The sequence below is a fragment of the Dermacentor variabilis genome, chromosome 5, assembly GCF_050947875.1.
Source record: "Dermacentor variabilis isolate Ectoservices chromosome 5, ASM5094787v1, whole genome shotgun sequence".
Lineage (NCBI taxonomy): Eukaryota > Metazoa > Arthropoda > Arachnida > Ixodida > Ixodidae > Dermacentor > Dermacentor variabilis.
This window is the reverse complement of record NC_134572.1, coordinates 39,385,198-39,404,369: the sequence shown is the minus strand read 5'-3', so window position 1 is coordinate 39,404,369 and position 19,172 is coordinate 39,385,198. Positions and strand designations below refer to the sequence as shown.

Sequence of the window (19,172 nt, the reverse complement as noted above, 5' to 3'; positions counted from 1 at the left end):
CTGTTCTTTGGCCATGCTTCACGTCCAGCGACGTTCGGTGATAGCTTCTTGTGCTTCTATCAGGCAGGCGTCAGTCCATCATTGAACATGGCCTGCCGACAGTTAACCGAACTTCGCCAAGTGCCTTCAGAGCAAGGCATTGTTTGTCGAACCTTTGGTAAGCGCGCGAATTCCGCGTCGCATTCATAAAGTTTGTAAAGAACAGCACGTGGCATTATGTAAATATATTGTTGTGCAGGAAAATGGGAATAAATTAGGTAATGCGCTCTTGTAGCTAAGAAATATGTGAACAACCACCATTAATAAGGGAAGACAGTATGCCTGAAGAGATACGATAATAAATAAGAGCCACCATCAAATTTACCAATATTTTTAACACGACGTTTTCTTTAATATATGTTTTCTAACACGAAGTTTTTTATGTGTGTTACCTCTGTTCAGCGCTTGAGTCATCGTGTCCTGTTGTTTCACATGTGAACGGCTTCATACTGTGATATTTCTTTTCCCCTCTCTGCTTCCAGCGTAGTTGTTACTATGTATGTCCATGGTGATGTCAAAAGATTGCGCTTCGTGAAGTATAATAGAATTGTGCTTTCAGTCGCGAAATGGGCGTCAAAGCCTTTTCTCGCGGTGAATACCAAACAAAAACCAAACAAATACAAGAAAAAAATACAGTGAGACCGTTATAGCAGGCGAATATACGCATCTACTGTGACGTTACTTTCCTGATTAGCGTCCCTTTTATTAACCTGGACTAAGTGCGACGCCCTGAAATGAAAATTTCTGTATATTAGCTGGCAGGAACCTGTGGCCACCTCGTATAGGATTTGTACCCAGGGCGTATATTGAAAAAAAATCTGCTGCCTGCATCGACCGCGGTTCATTCCGGGATCCACGTGCACGGGAAGGAGCCATGCAAATTGGCTGGCTGGATGCGGCATCTCTGCTGAAGGGACATGTCGAAGCACGTTTGGTTCTTTGTGTCGTATGAAAATACCGGGGACAAAATTTTGAGCGTGCTGTAGCCGATAGGCCTTCTCTAGGAAAGAATCGCGATGTTCAGCAAAAGAAGAGCTAGAGCGCCGACAGGGCAGGGGGCGCAAAGCAAGTACCTTGCGCGTTATTTTCTTTGCTCTTCTGACTGTGGATGCTACGAGAAGCTTTACAATGCAAAAATATATTGTTTTTTTTACTTTTTAAACAGTAAAGAAAATTGAAAAGGAACTTTTTCGCGCTATATCAGCGCCACGACGACACGTGTTCCTCGCTTTTGCCAACTTTGCCTCAGTTGTGCTTAAGGGAGCTGCTGCCACGATACCCCCCCCCGCCCTTTTTTTTAGGCAATTTTCTGGACTTTATTTTTCTTTTTTTCGTAGGCATCACGGGAACTGTGCGGATCAATGAGAACGGAGATAGGGACGCCGACTACTCAATACTGGATATGGATCCGGTTACGAAGGAGTTCCAAGTGAGTAAATATTCGGGAGCCGTGCGCACGAATTGAATTGTGCCACGACATCGGCTCCACACGCGTCATATAACAAAATGGTAGGATCACGTAAGCAGTATAATTCAAAGCGGAACTAGCTGGCCATGATGAAAAAAAAAGAAAGAAAAGTCACCACAGTAGGAATAAGCTGCAGTGCTACGCAGTGTATGCCAAGGAACGTGCCAAATATATTGAAGCGTGGTTTTAGCGCATGATCGAAAGCACAAAAAGCGTTATCGAACTGTCATCGAGAGAAACGCCTTACAAGCATGTTGCCTTGTTTAAATAACGGCGTCACTATATGCAGCAGAATTAATTTTTTTCGTAGCTGCATGCGAATGAAGTACGGTATTAATAAGTGTTAGGCTTTATTTCACATTGGCATTTTTCATTGAAGCTCCTACGCTATATTTTTATTTCTAATTTACTGAAGACGTGTTAATGACAAAACTGCTGAATACGAACAAAAACCAAAAGTTTCTGGCGAGCTGAGTTGCACGTAGTAGACTTTCTAGGCATGCATAATTAACCAACCTACTTTTTGGGAGATTTCTTTCTCAGATTCAATAACTACGTTTCGAGGCCAAGAAAGAACGAAATACGCCAAGTTGGGTCGACAAACACATTTCATTTCGTCATTCTTTTAACACGTTTAAAGTCTTTCTTATTTACATCTCTGTCACAAGGAAAAAAATGCGAAAGATTTCAGAGAATTATTGCTCAGGTGAAGCAAAAGAGTTAATGGTTATCAAATGGCAGCCAAAGTATTGGGTTCCAGTCAAGTCAGCCCCTCAAATGTGTATACTGTTAATTTGGCAACATTAATCGGGTCTGCTGGCTTGCATATAGACCTATAGCATTGTTCTTAACGTTCCTGAAAAAAAAAATAACATACCAGCAATTTAGGATATTTTTCAGTGCCAATAAAATAAGATCCTTCATTATTAAATGTGAAATATAGGAAGTCTCAGCACAAAAGGGACCGGCTATCAACTAAGGAAGACAGTAAAAACAGAAAAAAAAACACTGCCAAGAGTATCTAACAAAATAGCAAAATATTAACACAGCAAATATGTGGATTAAGCTTATAGCGCTACAGGAAGAAGGGAAGCCTGGAAAAGCTTTGGGAGTATACAGGCAATTAAAATGCACATAAACAAGTGTTCACATAAAAATTATTAAGCCACACTCCACAGACCATGTTTTTTTTCTGCGTTGCCTCTGCAGTAAATCAGTCAGTGGAGAGAGAGAGAGAGAGAGAGAGAGAGAGAGAGAGAGAGAGAGAGAGAGAGAGAGAGAGAGAGAGAGAGAGAGAGAGAGAGAGAGAGGCAAAAGAAAGGCAGGCAGGTTAACCAGAGATTATGTCCGGTTGGCTAACCTGTACCGGGGGAGAGAGAGAAAAAATTAAAAGAAACACACACGCATACATACATACGATACAAAACTGTTTCTGTGGGCACTGTCAGGCATTCTGCGAAGGCGCTCCTAGTGTTACACAGTGTCACCATCCCATCCTACGTCACATAATGTACAGTCACAATTTGTCACAAAGTCCGGTGTCTTTTAAATAACGCAGCGCTGCCTTCAAAGCGGTGCGCGCTGATTTTCGCGCACAGTCCTCTTTTCAAAGATCCTGTTTTCCGTTATTGGGCACTTGTCCAGCTACTCTCTGGAATTTGAAACGAGGGCACTTACAAATGAGGTGTGCGATTATTTTTTGCACACGCAGAACTCACAAAGTGGGCTGTAGGCCACTGCGATAAGAAAGGAGTACGCATTTGAAAATGCTACTCTAAGCCATAGAACGGACCAGAAGCGTGAAGTTACGTCGTGGAAGGTCGTGCGGAGTACGCAGCTGTAAATTAGGGTCTAGGGTATGAAGGCGTGCACTTGTGAATCCGGAGGAATTCCACTGCGCTAATGTCAGGTAACGTGCAAGCACTGAAAGCTTTTTCGCTGCGTCGGCTCTCGAAAGAGGAATGGTAACCCAGTTGACGCCGTCAAGGGCAGAACGGGCAGCTGCGTCCGCTCGAGCATTGCCACGTATGCCACAGGGGAACTTTTCTCTTTTACTAACATATAGACTGACAACACAAAATTGCGGTTGTGTTTGGTTTGTTTTTCATTTTACATTAAGGAGCCCGATGGAGAAGCTGGATCAGCCACTATAATACAAAAAGCAGTTTTTATTTTGCAAGTCAGCGTTTACCAAGGGAAGTGTATTCAACCACCTTCACAAAAGAAACGCGCACTTATGGGCACTGACTGAAACGGATCGCTTAGTGAGAATTTATATGCTCATTAGAAGGGCCGTACTCATAACACTAGCAAGTAAAAAAACAAATAAAGAGAAGCTACACTGACGTATTACTATGCCTGTCACCGACAAACATTTTAGTCCCTTCCCTGCCGAACTGCTTCTTTCAGACATGCACTAGTACGAGCATGTTGCTCATAACACTACCTACTCGCGCAGCTATATGAAGTGACGCGCTTTACTGTTTCCTTCTCTAAGTGGAAACATACCTGGTAAAATTGAATTCCTTGTACTGGCGCATACCAGCTGTGTAAACCTGCCATTTAAGAAAACTTCATTCGCCAATTCTTTCTATTGTTAACCGACTAAAAGCACTAGGGGAGCACTGCTTTCTCCAGTCCAATATTTAATGTTCGCGCAGGTAGTGGCCAACTATTTCGGTGTGAACAAAAGCTTCAGCGACGTTCCAGGCCGTACGATCCACTGGCCTGGCGGCAAGCGAGTTCCTCCACCGGACACGCCACGGTGCGGCTTTGACGGCTCCAAGTGCCCTGACGAAGGTGAGGTGAAGAAGCGTTATCTGCTGCGATTACAAGCGCTAACAAGGAGGTGTTTAACAACCTGTGATGTGGTAAGCACATTATACCCGAGCAATTGAACACTGCAGCTCAATCACTGTCCCTTTAATGCGAAGCACTATTTGACTCGCTCCTCGGCTTTTCTTCCCCGGCGTCGGAGTATTCTCGGTCGCATACCCTACGCCGCGCCCGCAAATGCTGTTGGGTGCATGACGTCAAGGTTTCTCTCCCTTACCTAGCCTTGCCCACCGCAGGTGTGACGTCTCCTTCGGTGCCACGTGGTTGCGCTACGTACAGGCTGCAAGAATAAACTTCTCATTCCATAGGTGAATGAACCATGTAATGAATGTTCTTGGAATTTCTATCGCCCACATTTAGCCTTGCATCAAGCAGGCAGATAGGCTACGCTTACTAGGGCAGATATATTGACTTGCATGCTGCAGTTCCCTCCAGTGATCTTATTTATTTATTTATTTATTTATTTATTTGTTTGTTTATTTATACTGCAGATCCCATTGTGGTTCTTGCCGGACGGTCAGACATAATTAACTGCAAACTAGACATATAAAAATACAATGATGCATAATACATTCATATACATAAAGAAACAATATACACTTTTCTATGGTATATTGCTCACATACCAATTCCTGAAAAGATCAAAATACAAAGCCTTAATAAACGCATTCTTCTCTGTCGATTATGGAAAGCAGAAGAGGGAGAGAACAGAGCGATGTAAACTAAATATAAGCCGAAGATCAGTGACAATAGGCAACTAAGCATTGCGCACCAAAGGCAAGGGTGTTTCAAAGACGAGGACTCTCCACGATCATTCAACAGTAAAGAGAACAAATTTCTGTAGACAAACACCTTAGTGTAACGGATATAATAAGCTGAAACAATGTACATATTCAAAAAAGAGAGTCATATGTTGTACGGTCCGGCCAGAGAATTTCATTTGGAAATAGTACGTGGAAAGAAAGAGAGCTTATAGCTGTCTGTCCTAGCATAAATAGCTGTTAGTATATGAGGACGATAGCGTCCTTATATGAAATGAAATGTGAATGAAAGTAAATGAAAAGTATTGACCATTTCAAATTGAACTTTTTTTGTGTGTACGTGGTACGGGACGTTTTAATTCCTACAATACTCTTTCCTATAAGTAACGATTAGCACAAAGATTTGCAGTTGAATGTGCAGAGCTTGTGATATTCAATTTTAGTTTGGCTGAGCTCATAGTTTTACTGAAATCACTGTACCAACGACGTGATGTGTCGGCTGGCTGGTGGGAAAAGGGAGCGGTGTATGGGGCAGTGCTTGTTTATGTACAGATTAGGAAGCAGCCCTGCACTCTTCTGTTCGAGATGCATATCATGCACAGCTGTATGCGCACACTGAACCAATGCTACGCTAATGTTTCAATACGCAAATCTGCAGTATTGCAAGATTAGATATTCCTCTTAATGCGTTCTTTTAACATAGGTGAGGTAACGCAGACTGTTGCTTTTACTCGGTGACCATAAATAATTAACGTACCAAGCTTTAGGAGAAAACAGGCGAGTCCTGAGGCAAATACAGAGCCTGCCAAAACAATTACGCAAATGAAAACAGCCAGCCGGTAGAGTACACGAGCTGACTGTTTCAGCACTACGGTTTATAGTAGCACAATCTGGCATAGCGCCGCTTATGACAGGTCACACTCTGGCCAAATATACAGCCATATCTGTTTTTTCAGACAACAGGCACCACGGCAAACGTCGTTTCCCTAACTGCCTGCTTATGCTCGTTTGTTTGTGTTCTGGCGTTGCAGAGCTTCCCAAGTATGCCATCGTGAGTGGAGTCCTGAGTGGCTTGGTGGTCATCCTGTGCATCGTCTTCTTCTTCATTTACAGGTCAGGTTTCACACGCAGTACGCTTGGAATACGCAGGTTGTATGGTCGTGAGATCCAATCACGTAACTTCAGTGCAGGTGGGCTGCTAACGCAGTCATTGCATAAACACTGCCATAAGAGGCTGACCTCGCAAATGATACTTTTGGAGTCAATAACTTCGCCCTCTGATTGCGCTTTTCGCCGTCGTGCCTGCCTCGCGAACACATATAATAACCACCTTCAACGGCACAGGGGTGTAGGGCAAGATTGCCTGTTATACTTTTTTGTTAACTTCTGCTTGTTTTTAAATCTGACTGAGGTAAAAACAAAATCTTACTAGGCACATTTCCCGAATGACAGAGATACAAAGGGAAAACAAACACTTTTTTACCCTATATCTGTACAAACGACACAGAGCATTTCCTTCGCAACCAACATTACAATTACGTCGCCGTGAACCTTCGGGCCGTTATAATATGCGTCTGTGCGGACGACCAGATTTTGGCGCGGACTGCTTATTTCATTTTTGCGTCCTTCGCGAGTTCTTCGTGAACATTCGTATGAAAGCGGTAAGAACGAAAAGCAGCTGAAGCTGACAATCGCAGATCTCAGAGGACGTGTTTGGCACACGTCTCAGAGGACGTGTTTTGGCAACGATAAAGTGTTAGCACTGCAAATGTTGCGGACTGATTAAAATATTAATCGGAGCTTTGTGTATATATACCAGAAATTTCCAGAATGTCCACTTTTTTCGAGCGCAGTCAAATGCATGGCTTTTCTACGAAGCGCACCATTCCCGACGGCCTGCATTAGTATACATACGAAGAAATAGAGATTACCTAATTGGCTAGCCTTGACTAATTATTCATTTTCAAGAGTGCTTCAGAGATCATGTTGGAAGAGCCGCATGAAAAAATGTCGATGTTAAATGCTTGTCCGCTTGGTAAGAAAGCATAGGCTAGTATCAGTTTCCTGATCATCGTCATCTGCCTCTTTTAATGCCTCTCCGAGATAAAAACCTTTCCCACCCTTTCTTAGCTACTTCTATTCTGCGTCAGCCTGCTTCCTTCCATGATTGAAAATCTGACATAAATGCCACAGAAAGCTGTCGTACCGCATTCCGGCATTATACTAGTATGTTCGTCACTTTGCGCATCAAAGGCTTCATGGGAATGCGATATATACACTGCCAACGCATTTCTGCGCAATTTACTGCTTCACCTGTTTAAATCTCATCCGCAATCGTTCTCGTCTGACTGGTTTGTCACCGCACAGGGTACCTGCGACCATGTGATATTACGCAATTGCCACGCGTGCGTTGGAAGCCGGCTTGAGGTAAAACAATGCAGAAACCGACTAGGCCATGCGCTGGTGAAAGCCAGGAAGGGCGGGCTCCCATAAAAAACATAGTAAAATATTACCAAAATTACAATTGTGGTTGGTATAGATCCGGTGGTCGGCACCGACACATGAGAATAGCTCTACCTTTAATTTTCTGGCCATCTAGAAGTTATTTGTGCAAGCTTTAAGATTTATTTCTGGGGTTCTCATGTACCAAAGCAACAATCTGCTTTATGAGGCAAGCCATAGTGAGGAACTCCAGATTGATTTTGAACACCTGCCACTCTTTAAAGGAACACTAAAAATACATAATGAGACTGTTTAACCTCATAAAGCATTCATTCCTAATTTCGCAGTAAAATGTATTCTAAGAAAGAAATTTGTATATGTTTACGGGAGAGGGGGCTATGCTTCGGCTGACGTCATTATTCATTTATGTCTACTAAGTGGTCGCAAAGATTTGCCATTTTTGAGAATGTCCATTAGAAGAGCAGTAGTATTCGTGCAGCAGTAAAAAAAAATAAAGAAAGAATGAATATCAAAGTTCTATTTCTTTAATGTCGCGCCGAAACCTCAGCCTCGGCAAGGGAGTGTGACGTCACGAATTTCAATCTATTTTCTCGTGCTTTGACCACCGCGCTGCTGCAAATGTTCTGCAAACATTTTATGTTCAGTCTTTCGTTCTCTTAGAATACAATGCAGTCGACCTTTCCTGACAAAAACTTAACTATGATTGAGCAGAGGCCATCAAATTCATGACGTAATGGTTGGATGGTGCGGGAACTTCAAGGTGGCGTCGCCGCCCGTCTCCGGCTATCGCGCCTTTTCTGGCTTACCGAACCTCCTCTCAGGCTAAGAGTGCAGTACGACGCCATAGCCACTGAGCTACCGCAGCGGGTCAATGTTGTGTAGACTTGCGCGGTCACTGACAATTATTTAACTTCTTGTAAATGTTGAATTTTAAATTATTGTGGACCTTGATTAGAGGGGACGGGGGGAAGGCGTACATTTCGTCATTATTCGTGCATACATACTAAGAGTTTGGAAATATCTGCTATTTTTGAGAACGAACATCAGCAAACCCGTCATATCGGTGCCGCAGTAAAGCGGTTAACTCCGCGCTGTAGTAAACTGCAGTGCTCGTGTTCGAATCTGATGGACATGTGAAAAAAAAAGGGATTGTTAGTGAACTTTTTGTATTTTAATAGCTGTTCACGCATCCACTTGCTCCCTGGTTACCACCGCATAGACGTAAACCCCGCAATCGCCTATTTGTATGGCTATCAATGAACGTTCTCTGCAAACGACTAGCAGGAAAACCAGCGTGTGATAGCTCGCATCATTTGCTTGGCCAGTGTAACGCAGTAACTGAATATCACTTACGGAGCTGAACACAAGGAGATAATATATCATTCGAAAGACTGCTCAGTATGGTGTACGCATGCGACCCAAAGGCGCGATGCAGCGATCATTCTCTCGGTGAGTCTGGGAGTCGTGCTATATTGCACATTCTCGACTTGTCTTTTAATTCTTTTAGATTGCTAGTTGCGAAAGAGCTTGCGATTACAGCATCACGACTTTGTGATGCTAGCTTGCTAACTAATGAGAGACTAGTAGCCTGTTCTTATTCTGTTTTCTACAGCCGAATTTCAGGCATTTCATTGAGGCCTATTTATTGTTTAGTTACTCGTCCTGAAGAGCCAGTGGTAGTTTCTTTACATGAGCTTTTTCGTCTTTTTTTCTGTGGGCACAGTGCTTGAATTTTGAGCTTTTTAACGATTTGGACTTTGGGCACAACATCGCAAAGTTGAAGTACCGCGGTCAGCGAGTAGCTGTTTATATTGCTTCAAGAGATCGCGCCCCGTCAGATCGTGTATCTAAATGCAATACAAAAGCAGCCTTGCATACTTTTGCCTTCAGGAACAAGAAACAAACGAACTTGTTACGACATTCGGTTGTCTCTCTCTTGGGAACGACCTAGCTTCGTAGGGGCCACACGTAAATATGAACCGAAATGAGCGCTAATATCCGTCAAACACAAATAGCGATCCTAATGTTAGTACACTGCAATTCCCCATTTCTGTACAAAAATAGAGGGGCGAAAGTGAGAAAGAGGCAATGTGAGAAGAGCCGATATGTGGCAAACATACAAAAGTATCACAGTACTGTGTTATCACAGCGTGCCGTGTTGCAGTGCGTTGCAGGGGTAGTTGGACAATGACAAATTTTGCTGGAAGGTGAAATAAAGAAAAATATGATTTGCGTGGTACTCTGACTCAATGATAGCCAGCCAATTTTCCGTGACTTCTGGTATTCTACATATTCTGCTAGGTGTTCTTAATACAAAGCTTTGTAATTACCTCGTAATAATACAATTCCACCTAGAATCATAGAAGCGCAAGATTGTGTCGACTAGCTTCACCATGAACTCCTTACTTGAAGCTACCAGAATGAAAAGTGACACCAGAGCGAACAGTGATATTAGGAAAGTAAAGCAAAAAAGGCAGTAATAGAATATCAGCCTAGTTATATGCCTCGTGATCGTAAACTGCAATTACAAGTGCAGCAGAACATATCGTGAAAGAAATCGGCGCGATCACTACAGAGCTTCTTAAGACGTGTTTACTGAGATTAAGTATTTCATGGATAATATGACATGCGGTAGGACAGACCACTGACGCTTGTGCATATAATCGCAACTATCGCTTTGTTTTAGCGTCGCAGCAGGTTGTCTTCTTGGGAACAAATTGTTTTTGTGTACAAACAGACCTCCTTTGCAAATTGTTGCTCTAGGAGAGTAAATTCACTGCCGCACAACTTACGCTCCTGGCGCAGCCACACGTATATATGAACCGAAACGAGCGCTAATATCCGTCAAACACAAATAGCGATCCTAATTTTAGTACACTGCAATTCCCCATTTCCGTACAAAAATAGAGGGGCAAAAGTGAGAAGGACGCAATGTTTGGTGTATCGTTAGGAGAATATGCTTAGCTATGGGGTTACATTAGAGCTTTCATATGAGTGTTCCACTGATTAAGATATTTGCTAACAAGGTGTTCAGGCCTAACATATTCAGCAAGTTGGTCGAGTTATCTGAACCAGAATTCACTCCGGTCAGGAGCTCGTTCCAGCTTTCGCTAACGTAACCGCAGAAGAGGAAAGCTTCTTCTTTGCTTTTAGTCGGCAAGACCAAATATAGACACGACACAAGTTCATCGATCGGATGTCGAATTTTCTTTCTTGTGTGTGTGCGTGGGTGCGTGCGTGTGCGTGTGTGCTTGTGTCTGAACGTCCGTGTGTGGAGGCATGTAAAGAAAGACTGCAAGGTGGAGACATTTCTTCTTAATTCACTCCTTCTGCGATGCTTACGATATCTCGACGCACACGTTCTCCGTGAAGATGAATGAATAAATACAGAGAGAACGCGGGTGCAGAGGCTGTGAATAGACAGGTGCGCAACCGATGAACACCCTGCTTCCATCTACCTGAGGCTGAGAAGTAAAAAAAATTTATTGGATTGTTCGAATTAAGTCAGCCTCGCTTCATTCTGGTCCCGTAGGCGCTTCGAGAAAGACTCGAAGCAGTTTAAACCTTTCTCAAGCATTTTCTCTTCGCTAGAAATTCGAAAGAAAAGGGGATCAAAAGGCGCCGAGCGAAATGAGAATTTGGTGAGAAAAGCAATTTTTAAGCTGCGGGTGAAAGTTCTCCGTGTTATAATTTTTATTTTTCAATTTTCTCGGGATACAGAGGATCAGTCACAGTGAGAGTTAATTTCCTCACCTTTCTTCTTTCTTCGCTGAACAGCGACTTCGCCGCTGCCGACTTCCTGAGCGAAAATGAAAGGCCCGGATACTCTCTTGCCGATACTCACCTCGAGAAGGGCGTCAGAATAGGGCAGAACGACGTCTAAAGATTGAGAATTAGACGCCTTCTATGCCAACTTCGTTGAAACCAAGCACTGCGTGCGACACTTCTCTTAGAATCGACTGCCCCGGAACGACGGGCGCCAAAATAAAATTAAGATAATACATACGTACCGCTCCGAAAATATTACAAAATAGACCTTGGTTTGAATTTAAAGTTTCGAATGTGGTGCTAGAGGAGGACGTTGATTTGCATTCGAAGTTTCCTTCCTTACAGCAGAATATATTGCGTTAGAGCTTTGCTGCTAGTGCCGCTTTGAAAAGAGGCGGAATTCAAACTGACATTGCAATTACGGGTTACAAAGTGGCAAGTGGCTGTTCCAAATATCATTGATAGGGATATGATTATTTTATCGAGAGGGGCACCACATGCGTGTTCTGAAACTGCCTCTTTTTATTTTTTTTGTGAGTGTGTGTGTGTGAGTGTGTGTGTGTGTGTGTGTGTGTGTGTGTGAGTGTGTGTGTGTGTGTGTTTGTGTGTGTGTGTGTGTGTGTGTGTGTGTGTGTGTGTGTGTGTGCGTGTGTGTGTGTGTGTGTGTGTGTGTGTGTGTGTGTGTGTGTGTGTGTGTGTGTGTGTGTGTGTGTGTGTGTGTGTGTGTGTGTGTGTGTGTGTGTGTGTGTGTGTGTGTGTGTTTGGCTAAAAATATCCTCCCCAGTTTTTTTCTCATCAGGGAGGCTTCATAACTGTACTGCCTAATTTTTCTGGAATTTAGTTTCGTACGAACATATTATACCAGAAAAAATATCGTCCCAGAAGTTTGTTCTGTTGCAGACGTTCGGTTTATTTAGAAGGTGTTGCATGATAGACAGTGGTGAAGCGATCTTTATAACAATACGTTTCTCTTTCTTTTTTTTTTGTGTATGTGAAAGAAATCAAATCCGTGGAGATCCATAAGGTGAATGCAGTTCCATGAAAACAGAAGTTTGCATCCATCCAAATGGGTGCAAAGAAGAATGAAAAACTGCATTTATACATTATTTCATCATCATCGACAAGAAAGCGAAAGACGCGCGTAAAGTTTATTTCTAGCTGAGTGTTATAGTAAAACGGATGCGAACGCTTTGATTCAAGAAATCGTTTAGTCGACGTTTATCTTCATAATCAATTCATAGCTAGTCGCTGAGGTCATTCAGAAAGTACATAAATCTGCGAAAGAAAAGCGCACCCAGGGCTGACGCACTGTTCATGATCACTATAATATTTTCTTTCCTGCCACGTCTTGAAGTGTGGAGCCGTTTGCTACCTTTTATCTCCTTTTACTTTGCTGAATCACCTACTGGACAAACGGCAAAATTGTTGCCGATTCAGCTCCGCCGAAGACGACCACCTGCCCGGCCCACCTTCGTGCTTTGTCTGCAAGACATTTAGGCCGCTCCAAACCGACCACGTTGCAAGGAAGGCCTGCTCGGTCTAACATTTCGATCGCGGCGTAAGAACAACTGTAGAGTTGTTTCTGCGAAAGAGCTGAGTCGTCGTACAGGCAATACACCCTTTCTAGGTAGGCGATTGTGGTGAGTAGGGAGCTGAACCGTACAATGAAGCGGAGCTTTCTTTGCCTCTTCCACCACATTTTACATGTCTTTGGGATGCCGTCCAAATAGTGCTGCGGGGAGTTTTGTGGCGTTTCCGAAAGCAGCTGCATTTTTTGCGAAAGCGAAGTTGAAAACGTTCGCGTCCCGGAAGTAGACGTGGACAAGAACATTTGAAAATTGGTTTCTGCCTCGCGTGTGAGAGGGAAACACATGCGAATGGGTGCGTTGCAACATGAGAGGTTGCATATACATACACGTGTTAGTGTGCGTGTATAGTTAGTAATTTTCAAAGATAAAGTAGTGTCAGTGAACGCACACCGTGTTGCGCTTAATAAAACAATAAAACACGGCATACAGCCTGCACATATAATGTTGCTTCATAGGTGTTTGCAAAACACGCAGATCTCATACTTTTCAACGAAGTAGCGCATAATAAACAGTGTTTTCTTTGGCTACTACGTTCTCTTATGTCAGCGAGTATGTGCAGCTTGGTATGTGTCACCGTGTAAAGAAACACAGGCATCACACTCACTTTGATACAATTTAGATAGTTACCAACTTCTACATAAATCCCAATACTTGGGTTTGATATGCAGCTTCTTATGAAGCAAAAGTATAGAAATTTATGTTTCCGCTCAGATAAAATGAAATGCGAACTATAAATCCACTTCAAATTGGGATTACAGGCGATAGACACTTCTCGCTCTGTATGTTATTGGGCTCACGTGCGGTTCCTATCGACATAACGTCACTGCCACAACAGCCGCTTACTGATCACGCACCTCATCGATTAGCCTACAGTGAACCACTGAGCATTGTTACGCGCTCATTTCTGAGCGCCAACGCTCACTATGAAGCACACACTTCAGCGGCGTCTGGATGCGTTGCAGTGTGACCTGAGGCACACCACACGCTCATACACACACTGCCACAGACAGAAGCAAGGTGTGTGACTGGGCCAGGTATGTAGAAAGAGAAAAAAGAGAGAGAGAGAGGAAAGGCTGGGAGGTTAACCATAGTGGAGTTTCCTGTTCCCATCATTCCTGAAAAATGATGGGTGTAACGTTAAGGGATAGAAAATAGCAGATTGGGTGAGGGAACAAACTCGAGTTAATGACATCATCATCATCATCATCATCATCATCATCATCATCATCATCATAAGCCTGGTTACAGCCACTGCAGGGCAAAGGCCTCTCCCATACTTCTCCAACTACCCAGGTCATGTACTAATTGTGGCCATATTGTCCCTGCAAACTTCTTAATCTCATACGCCCACCTAACTTTCTGCCGCCCCCTGCTACGCTTCCCTTCCCTTGGAATCCATTCCGTAACTCTTAATGGCCATCGGTTATCTTCCCTCCTCATTATGTGTCCTGCCCATGCCCATTCCTTTTTCTTGATTTCAACTAAGATATCATTAACTCGCGTTTGTTCCCTCACCCAATCTGCTCTTTTCTTATCCCTTAACGTTGCACCTATCATTCTTCTTTCCATAGCTCGTTGCTATGGAAAGTTACGGTTAGGGAAAGTTACGATCCACAGAGTTACGGTTTACACAGAGGTGATAAAGATGCAAGAATAATTTGTGACGCTGTTTTACTGCTTTGTCACTTCGCCTATCTCAAGGCGTATGTTGCCACACTCTGCAATTATGCATGAACCAAGTATAATTTTATATCCGTTTCCGGTGTCACTGTGGATCGACATGGGAAGGGATTACGAACAGAGATCGAGGAGTATAGCTCTGAAAAAAAAAGTGGACCACCATGACCTAACGTGTGAAAGGAACTCGCAAAGTGTCTGTCATGCTCAGTTAGAGTGGCGATTCAGGCGCGTTGGTTATGCATTGCGAAATTAATTCTGCGCGGACGGACATCCAAATGGAGTGTGCTGGCAGTATTGCAGATAGCAGTGTCGGTACGTAGGTTCAGAGAGGATGTGCAGCTGTCCTGAACTCCTGCCTAAATTTGTGTGGCCTGCACAGAAGTAAAACGACGCGCTTGAATTCCAAAGCTTCTTGTTAACGCGTAGAAATGTATAGGTAGAACGCTCACTGGTACGCGGATAAACTTGTTAATATTATTATTGATAGTAAGCATTCGTTCAGTAATCATCATCATCCATCTTAAAGTAAGATCACGTCCTTAAATATAGTCTGGATTTGTGCATGGATGTCCTGTAACTCCTTTCTATCTCCCTGTCTGTGAGCGCACAATCCAATTCACTGATCATCTTATGTTACAACTACTACATTTTTGGCAACAGCAGATGAACGCGTATTTCTGGAAGTCGAGCGTATGACAGAAACCCGTCTGGTCGGGATGATGCATACTTAATGACCAAAATAGCTAAAAAATGATATATATATATATATATATATATATATATATATATATACATATATATATATATATATATATATATATATATATATATATATATATATTCCTAATCGTCCTAACCACGGCACACACTCTTACTCGCAACGAAGGAAACCAGCCGTCCATGTACCAAGTGCCTTAATTATGTTTTGAGACGCACATCAAAAGGGCGCCCGCTCTGACGCTTGTTTCATTGTAAACAAGGCTCCCGTGGGGGAGCCTAAACGTAAATGTTTATTTTAAATCATTTTGGTCATTGTCTGGACGTCTTATTTTTATGTACGCCCATTTCTTCCATTTTAAGCCTACGCTGTGCAGTGATGACAGCCATTCCGTGCTTGGCGGATGACACCCAACGCGATTCTTTTGGCTTTTCATGCGGTAGACGAGAGTGAGAGAGAACAGCGCCGAGTGCAAAAGCTATCGCGGTAACGAAGAAACAAGGCCTTTAAATAGGCGAATGTTTTGTTAATAGGCTTTCAAGATATAGGAGGTGCCACTGCTACGGTGTGCTTGACCTGGAATGACATGGGTGTAGATCTTGTAGCATATATGTTTATATGTAAGAAAGAAGTTTGCGATAAGTTCTGATTTGTGATTGTTTAGATCATGAAATTTTCTCACAGCCCTTATTCTTGAAAACCTTTTTTTATTGTAACAACCCCCCATCCCCCCTCCCCCCCCCCATAAATGACTTCTGCTGCGATTCGCTCATTACAGCGCTCATTACAGCACATTACAGCATTACAGCATTACAGCATTACAGCATCATCATCGTAATTTTGAGGCCATTTTCTTAGGCTTAAAAAAGTTATGCGGTAACGTCGTCATCCGAACATGCAAGCTAACTGCCAGCGCCGTAGGCACTACCTTATCGTGGGACACGAAAGGCCGTCAGTGAGGGAATTTCAAAGCAGGATCTCATTTCCCATTCGCTCGTGTCTTAAGGCTCCTCATGAAAGTTTCGCGAAACGTAGGAACTATTAGAAGTGCCGCTTTTTACCACCACGAATAAGTTCACGTGTTGGCAAGGCACTGTTTAGTGATGCAAATTATTTCCTCCGCATAGTTGCTAGACGTAAGCCACTCTACATTAAGATAGTAATTCGGAGCTTTGATGAAGGGAGGGCCGTGGCTTAAAAAGATAACATCATATATACATATATTTCATGCGTCTGTCAGTTGGCAAAATGTCTGAAGTTTGGCACTGCAATAGCAATGCAATGCAATGAGTTGCAATAACTTCAAATTTGCAATGTCACATACGCACCATACGGTGGTATGCCTGATCCCGTTCGAAGAACCTTTACCAGTATGAAACACCATCGAAGATCCCTTTCGACGGTGTTTGATACTGGCATTTATCAGCGCCATATCAAATAAGGCTTAAAAATGTAAGAAGCGGTAAAATCAACATTGAGTATTTTTAAGAACTAAATCCTCATATTCGGTTTAGTAGTATCATTTTGTTCTATCACTCGGAATCATATTGCAGAAATGGTTTTGATGCTAACGATGAATTGGCAGAAAAATAACATATCAATTGTGTATCATTTGCTACCATATTCAGATTAGTGGCGTGTACAAATCACATTTATACTGCTGAATCTCCAGCGTTACGCTCATCAGTAGCTATTGTTTGGTGCGAAGAATTACACTATGGTGAAGGAAAGTAAGGACAGTTAAGCAGACCTAGTCGGATGATAAAAGGAACATGTTACCCAGTTATGTGTGGAAAGAAGATGGCAATGTAAATGGAACTACGAGGAAAGCAGGCTTCGCTCTTAGACCAATCCTCACAAACCAGGCTCTTTCCGAGAGCAAAAGTGGCACAGCACACCTTAAACCATCACTAACCATTTTCATTTGAACCATGCGATGCTACAAATCCTGAATTGCGTTCCGGGATGCTTGTCCGGCAAATGCCCCTCCCGCTTGTCAACGTAAAATTCATCCTAACGCAAAAGGTGCGGAATGTAACCGTAGAACGTGAGACGCAAGCAATACGTACTCGTCACAAACCAGCGAGTGCCAAAAAGGAATGCAGCAAAGCTCGTTGAATAATGAACACATTAACTACAACATCACAGAAATGTGCCACAGCATTATGCTATGCTCAAAGTACGTTTCAACTACTAACCTAACGACGTCGTTGGCTCCTGTGACGCTAGAGCTGGAGCCTAATAAATCTCTAAGCACTCTGGCGCCCTAGGGGAGGGCGTAAGCAGGAGTTGATGCTCCGTGTGTAGACATGAATAAAGGATAGTCAAGCCGGGAGGCAGTAGGAGAGCGTTCATTGTTTTATTAGTAACATTAATAAATAGACAGGTGCTCGGGCAGCAGTGCCACTAATGTTTGCAAGTTATAAACACCATTCCTTAATTTCGCTAGGATAAACATAATGACAGTTAAGGGCGACAGAGAAGCGCCTATGCCATGAGTTCATTGCGAGCATAAAACACACTGCCATAAAACCGGAATGTCTTTCTCCACTGAAGTGTAAACAGCGAACCATAAACCTAGATCGAAATTGAATCCACTTTCATTTATTGCTCCGTGCTTCTGGAAATATTATTGGAAAATATAACTCCACAAAAAAATTTAACCTCTGCTACGACATCAACTGCTTGGTAGTGCATTCTATACCGCAGAATAGGAGTGCGATATGTGATGACTGTAGTCAAACAGACAGACATACTCGTCTACGTTTCTCTTATTTTTCGCACCAACGAAACGTTTCTCTAAAGAGATAGAAAGAGAAAAAGAGAGAAAAATGAATAACATTTCCTGTTTGAAGGGATACGCGCAGACACCCTTCAGTGAACCCTTAATAGCGATAATTACTTTGCTTGAATTCATGGGAAAGAACGTTTCGTTTTGGCGTGTAGCTTTGACGCCAAGAGCCTCGTCGTGGACCCAATTTTTGTAGGGTTGACAGAACTCCACCGACACAATAGCCTCGCTGCATACTAAACAGCGTCTCCGAAACCTTTGGAGAGAGCGGCCGCTCCCATGATTCAGTAAAGCTGTGTTTGCATCTGTAGCAGCACTCGCGACAACTTTTCACTAGGTAGAAAACGCGAGACCTTTGTTTTTGTCAAAGCCTTTGACAAGCAAAGGTTCTAAAGTATTAAAGAAGGCTTTATATTTCTTGCTCTTACTTGTACAGTTTCTCGTATCTTTGGAATAATTCATAGCACACGGTTGTGAGGCGATGGGCAAACAAGGACCTTACGATGCACTTCTACGTGGAACAAATGTTAAGAATATGCATTTCAGCAGTGCACCAACTGCTTTAATGTTTTGAATTCAAACTCACTTTTAAAATGCGTCCCTGGCATCACCCGACGAAGTTTTGTTTCTACAGGTTTACGGTTTTTGTAATACCTGAGATTACTTTCACGATAAATTAATAAGCAGATTTAGCTGAACTTGACTAATTAGCGTTACATTACAGAGACCATATAAATCTCAGCAGCCGAATCTGGCCAATCACCATCACCATCACCATCAACCTCATCATCAGCCTATTTTATGTCCACTGCAGGACGAAGGCCTCTCCCTGCGATCTCCAATTACTCTTGCCCTTCGCCAACCGATTCCAACTAGCACCCGCGAATTTCCTAATTTCATTCCACCACCTAGTTTTCTGCCGTCCTCTACTGTGCTTCCCTTCTCTTGGTACCCATTGTGTAGCCCTAATGATCGACCGGTTATCTAACCTACTCATTACTGGACCTGCGCAGCTCCATTTCTTTCTCTTATTGTCAATTAGTATAGCACCTATCCCTGT

General features: G+C 43.0%; 1 protein-coding gene across 1 annotated transcript in view; it reads left to right on the top strand.

Moving 5' to 3' along the window:
• LOC142582444 (atrial natriuretic peptide receptor 1-like) overlaps positions 1-19,172 on the top strand; it is a 173,556-nt gene that overhangs the window by 78,278 nt on the left and 76,106 nt on the right. The window contains exons 5-7 of the mRNA XM_075692167.1: positions 1,377-1,468; positions 4,168-4,306; positions 6,135-6,216. Of these exons, the coding sequence (XP_075548282.1) occupies positions 1,377-1,468; positions 4,168-4,306; positions 6,135-6,216 (313 nt within the window). The remainder of the gene's footprint in view (positions 1-1,376; positions 1,469-4,167; positions 4,307-6,134; positions 6,217-19,172) is intronic.